Source organism: Brassica rapa, unplaced genomic scaffold, assembly GCF_000309985.2.
Source record: "Brassica rapa cultivar Chiifu-401-42 unplaced genomic scaffold, CAAS_Brap_v3.01 Scaffold1065, whole genome shotgun sequence".
NCBI lineage: Eukaryota > Viridiplantae > Streptophyta > Magnoliopsida > Brassicales > Brassicaceae > Brassica > Brassica rapa.
This window is the reverse complement of record NW_022610999.1, coordinates 6,713-12,945: the sequence shown is the minus strand read 5'-3', so window position 1 is coordinate 12,945 and position 6,233 is coordinate 6,713. Positions and strand designations below refer to the sequence as shown.

At 44.1% G+C, this 6,233-nt stretch overlaps 1 protein-coding gene across 1 annotated transcript; it reads left to right on the top strand.

Moving 5' to 3' along the window:
• The first annotated feature begins 1,133 nt into the window (after window positions 1–1,133).
• LOC117131591 lies at window positions 1,134–3,799 on the top strand. The gene is made up of 2 exons (XM_033283655.1): window positions 1,134–1,623; window positions 3,336–3,799. The coding sequence occupies exons 1-2, from the start codon at window positions 1,339–1,341 to the stop codon at window positions 3,762–3,764; spliced, it is 714 nt and encodes a 237-aa protein (XP_033139546.1). The 5' UTR covers window positions 1,134–1,338; the 3' UTR covers window positions 3,765–3,799.
• Window positions 3,800–6,233: the final 2,434 nt, after the last annotated feature.

Genomic DNA, 6,233 nt, shown 5'->3' with positions numbered 1-6,233 from the left:
ATCCTTTTGGTAGAAATGAAAGAACCAATGATGGCTTGGGTGGTTTGAAATTGAAAATTCCAAGTTTTGATGGCAATAATGATCCGGATGCTTTTCTTGAATGGGAAAGAAAAATTGAACTTGTGTTTAATTGTCAAAATTTTTCTGATATTAAAAAGGTTAGACTTGCTGCTGCTGAGTTTACTGGCTATGCTATTAACTGGTATGATCGAGTTGTGACTAGCAGGAGGAGAGCAGGTGAGGCGCCAGTTGATACATGGGATGAGCTTTCCCTGTTGATGCGGAGACGCTTTTTTCCCGACCATTACCACAGAGATCTACACCATAAACTCAGGTGTTTGCTTCAAGGTTCTAAGTCAGTTGAGGACTATCACCAGGAGATTGAGACCTTGATGATCAAAGCTGATGTAGAAGAGCCCTTAGACGCCACCATGGCCAGATTTCTTACCGGGCTCAACTGGGACATACAAGACCGCATGGAGCTGGAAGACTATGACAGCATGGAGCAGATGATACACAAGGCCGTGCTGATCGAGCAACAAGTCAAGAGAAAGGGTCTCCCTAAACCGACCTTTGCTTCCAAACCAACCTTTGCTTCCAAGCCAAACTATCAAGACAAGGGTAAGTCTTCTTCCACAACAAATACAGCTTTTCAGACTAATGTCCCTGCAAAGAAGAAGCTACCAAACGAACCAGAAACATCCAATTCTTTAGGTGTCATGGCCTTGGCCACTATGCCAACCGATGTCCAAACCAAAAGGTGATGGTGCTCTTGGAGAATGGAGAAGTCGAATCTGAAGAAGACAAGAAGGATATCGGACCAGTGTATGATGATAATCATGAGGAAGAAGCACTTGACTTCCCAGTTCATGGTCACCTTCTTGTTACTAGGAAGGTCTTGGACGACACCACTGATCCCATCTTTGATGAGGAGTTCAATGGAGGGATCGATGAGTTTTGCTCGACCTTCGTGGAGAGTTCTGATCCGATCTATGATGAGGATGTTTTTGATGAGCCAAGCCATGGTTCACTACTGGTTACTAGGCGTGCCTTGAGTGTCCAACCAAAATGCAATGACAAAGAACAAAGGGAGAATCTCTTTCACTCTAGATGTCTCATATCTGATAAAGTTTGTTCTTTAATTATTGATGGAGGTAGTTGCACTAATGTGGCTAGTGACACCCCTGTAAAGAAACTTGGGCTTGTTACTCGGCCTCTCTCTCGTCCTTTCAGGTTGGAGTGGCTCAATGAGTCCGAGAACAGTATGTGAAGGAGCAAGTCACGGTTCCACTCTTCATTGGCCGATATGAGGATGAGGTTGTTTGCAATGTGCTTCCCATGGATGCTTGCCATGTTCTCTTGGGCCGGCCTTGGCAATTTGACAAGAAGGCAGTGCATGATGGTTTAACAAACCGGCACTCATTTGATCATAAAGGAAAGAAGATCACCTTGGTGCCTTTGTCACCTTCGAAAGTCCATCAAGACCAGGTCCAACTTAAGAAGAACCAAGACCAAGACTCTAAAGCTGATAAACCTGAGACCAGTACCAGAAACTCCAACTTCTTTGTCAAAGAAAGTCAGGTAAGGAAGTCTCTTTGCTCTCAAAAGCCATTTCTCTTACTGATTTTGTCATGTCCCCGATCCTAGATAGGATCGGCCGGACGGGCCATGGTGCGGGGAGACGCACCAGTCAGGTCACTAGACCGTAAGACAAGCGTATCATGGCCCTGAATGAAGGTTAAGGGCATCAGTCAGTTGAGACTTAACCAGGATACGATGGAAACAAGGGTAAAGGAGCTGGGTGAGTGTTTAGGCAGCTGGACGAGTGTTGGTTTGAGTTCAATCAGCTCGGTTCAGCTGGTATTCAGTTCACCAAGATCTGTTCAGCTCACAGGAGCTGGAGAACTAGCTCACTCAGCTGGGAACAGCTAGAGGTCAGCTCAATCCGGTGAACGGTGCGTTTTGGTTCGGATCAGTGCGGGCGAGTCCGGAACGGTTACTGGGCGAGCCGATGGTCCGCGTGCAGGACGGTTCGACCAAATGGGTCTTAGGCTTGGGACAGGGAGTGGGCAAACTTCCAGAGTGTGAGCTGAGGCTCAGTGATCGATTTGCCAAAGGAAGAAAAGGGGAGAAACCGCCAATGGGCGGTTATGGGGCGGTTATGGGGCAGTTTTGGGAAGAAGGGATGTGATTGGTTGGTAACTGTTCGCCCAGGCGGTTGGGGACAGTTTAAATCGTCTTCTCCCTCTCATTTCTGCCAGACTGGTCGATTTTTACTCAACTAGACACAGAGAGAAACACAGAGAAAATTCAAGAGAGAAAGAGAGACACAAACCTTGGATTGGCCGATTTGATCCAAGAGATTGCTCTTGAGTGTTCCTGGTGTGTTTGGGCGTGTGATCAAGAGAATGGATTTGAGACAGAAAGACAAGGAGAAGGCAAAGGAGAAAGAGAAGGAAGTCGCCCCTGGAGACCGAACTCCTAAGGTGAGAGGTGTGGCCAAGAGTAACCGGACAAGGCCGCGGATGATGGCCGTGTGAGCCTGGCCGGTTTGGATCGATTGGCCACTCCTTACTCTGACTTCTTCTACTCTGTTTTCTTCATATATGTTGTGCTATGGATTGTTTTATGATGTTACAGGGAAGGATCCATTGATCTTAAGGCCTTGGCCTGATCAATATTCCCATGAAAGTCCCTTGTTCTTGTGTGGGCTGTTCATGGCCGAGATCACTATGATCTGAGCCGATTCTTTTGAATCTGATTATGGGAATATTTTTCTTCTGAATTATCATGAGTTTTCATGAATTTTATTTGGTATTTGGATCTCTTTTGAGAGGGGTCAGATTTGACATTTTTGATGATTGTTCTTGATTAGATTGGATCCGACCATGCAATGTGATTGATTCTTGTTTTGTAATCTAACCTTGCGATTGTGTGTTTGTTTGTGTTGGATCCAGGACCAGAAATGGACCGTGGTAAGGGAAAAGCACCATGAGGACCGCGGCCATGGGAAGATGTGTGGTGATTGGGTTGATTCTGAAAATTGTGTGATTATTGTAGCCTATTGTGCAACTTGTGAACTTATGCGATTCTAGTGTGTATTCTATTTATTAGGATGATGAATGATGTATGAACCTTGGTTAATATCTATGAAATATCTATTTGCATTAGTTGTTGCTTGATTATTTAAGTGTGAATGTTGGAACCTCCAAAACTCTGAAAAAGACTTAGAAATATTTAACACTTGAACTTAAATATTAAAGATGGAACTGGTTGTGTTGTTAAGTGAGGCCGCGGTCTGGTTGGATTGAGGAATCCAGGATCGGGTCTTACAGATTTATAAAGAGTCTCTCTTGGCCTCATCTTCTTCTGACCTTGCACCGGAGATTCTGAGTGAGTTTTTAGGTATCTTGCAGGATTATTCTGATGTGTTTCCAGAAGAAAATCCCAGAGGATTGCCACCGGTGAGAGGCATTGAGCATCAGATCGATCTCGTCCCGGGCGCCTCTCTACCGAACCGCCAGCGTACCGCACCATTCCGGTCGAGACCAAGGAACTGCAGAAACAGATCAAAAACTTGCTTGAGAAGGGATACATCAGAGGGAGTCTCAGTCCCTGTGCCGTGCCTGTTCTACTTGTACCAAAGAAGGATGGCTCCTGGAGGATGTGTGGACTGCCGGGCCATAAACAACATCACGGTAAAGTCTCGACATCCTATCCCTCGTCTTGATGATATGCTTGATGAACTCCATGGTTCTAAGTAGTTTTCTAAGATAGATTTGAGAAATGGCTATCATCAGATTAGGATGAAAGAAGGTGATGAATGGAAAACGGCCTTTAAAACAAAACTAGGTTTGTATGAATGGCTTGTCATGCCCTTTGGTCTCACTAATGCACCTAGTACTTCCATGCGCCTAATGAATCATGTCTTGAGGTGTTTTATTGGTCATTTTGTTGTGGTTTACTTTGATGACATTCTTATTTACAGCAAAAGCCTTGATGAGCACCAACAGCACTTGAAATCTGTTCTTGAAGTCCTTAGAAAGGAACGTTTGTTTGCTAACCTTGGAAAGTGTTCTTTTGGCACAGATCATGTGGTCTTTCTAGGTTTTGTTGTAGATGCAGATGGCTTGAGAGTGGACCAGCAGAAGGTCCAAGCAATCCGGGACTGGCCGATTCCGACCATCATTGGTGAAGTGAGAAGCTTCCATGGCCTTGCCGGCTTCTATAGGCGATTTGTTCAAAACTTCAGTACCTTGGCCGCTCCTCTTACTGAAGTAATCAAGAAGAACATGGGGTTCAAATGGGGACCAGCTCAGGAAGAAGCATTCGAAATCCTTAAAGGGAAGTTGACTCACGCCCCTTTACTTGTACTTCAATATTTTTCTAAAGCTTTTGAAATCGAATGTGATGCTTCTGGTGTTGGTATTGGTGCTGTGTTGATGCAGGATGGAAAATCAGTGGCTTATTTCAGTGAGAAGCTTGGAGGAGCTATGCTCAACTACCCCACATACGACCAAGAACTCTATGCCTTGGTGAGGGCCCTTCAAACGTGGCAGCACTATCTTTGGCCTAAGGAGTTCATCATCCACACTGATCATCAGTCTCTAAGACACCTTAAGGGTCAGCAGAAGCTCAACAAGAGGCATGCTCGTTAGATGGAGTTCATTGAGACATTCCCTTATGTGATCAAGTACAAACAAGGTAAGGAGAATGTTGTGGCCGATGCATTGTCTCGAAGGTATACTCTTCTCTCAGCCCTTGAAACAAAATTGCTTGGTTTTGAGTTTATCAAAGATTTATACGCATCTGATCAAGATTTCAAAGAGGTTTTCCGAAAATGTTCCAAGGTCGCTTATGGAAAGTATTTTCAAAACTCTGGATTCCTATTCTTTAATAACCGCTTGTGTGTTCCCCAATGTTCCTTGAGGGAGTTGTTTCTCAGGGAAGCTCATGGAGGAGGTCTTATGGGACACTTTGGTGTTAAGAAAACTTACAAGGCGGTTCATGATCACTTATATTGGCCAAGCTTGATGAAAGATGTGGAACGGATATGTAGCCGATGTGTGGTGTGCAAGAAGTCTAAGTCGAAATCTTCAAACCACGGTTTGTATTCTGCACTTCCTATTCCTTCTCATCCTTGTGTAGACATTTCTATGGATTTTGTGTTAGGATTGCCAAGGTCTAAGTCTGGACGAGATTCAATCTTTGTTGTTGTAGACAGATCTTCGAAAATGGCTCATTTCATTCCTTGTCATAAAACTGATGATGCCACACAAGTTGCTGATTTGTTCTTTAGAGAGATTGTTAGATTGCATGGAATGCCTAACACCATTGTATCTGATCGCGATGCTAAGTTCCTTAGTTATTTTTGGAAAACCTTATGGTCTAAACTAAAAACATGATTGATGTTTTTCACAACTTGTCATCCGCAAACTGATGTTTTTCACTCGTCCGAGTTGGAGCTTCAGCATAACCCGCGACCAGATGGCCAAATCAACCGTACTGAAGTTCGTCTTTCCCGTCCTGTTCATCATGCTAAGTCCATCGGTCAAGTCAGTAGTGAAGTTGATCAAGTGGAATCCAAATCCGACCATGGTCTCTCTCTCTTAAGCCATCTCGGCCGAACCGGGGATCGTTCTGATGAACTGATCCGACACTTCGATCAGTTCATGAACTTTGATCAGCCAAATCTCTCTAAGGCATGACTCTTGAGGTTGTCCGAAGACATAGCCACCTTTTGGTCCAGAACAGTCCATGAAAATCACCCGTCCTTACATGAAGACCGTACCGGCCGTGTACTGCTCCTTACCGCGGGACGTGCTATCAGTTACACCGAACCTGGACAAGAGTAGCCGAAGAGTTCAAATCGACCAGTCAACATTATTTTCTGTGCTTTGACTAGATATGGTCTTCTATCTATTTTCTATGTCTCCTTTTCATACATTTTTATTTATTATCTTTGACTACAAGTTATATAAGTATGAGAACACATCCTTGAAATAAGATAATCGATTTTCCTTATTCATTTTGAGATTTCTTTCTTTGTTCTTTGATTAGAAAATTCTTGTTCCCTTGGTGAGGCTATCTCCAAGTGAATCCCCTTTCTTTGAGCCGGACTTGTTTGTCAAATCAAGCGGCCATTGAGGGTTCTAGTAGTATCATTGGGTCTTCCGCATCCCTTTGTGTCACTAAACAATCCATCAGTTCTCTATCTCTTCAGTTCGAGTTCA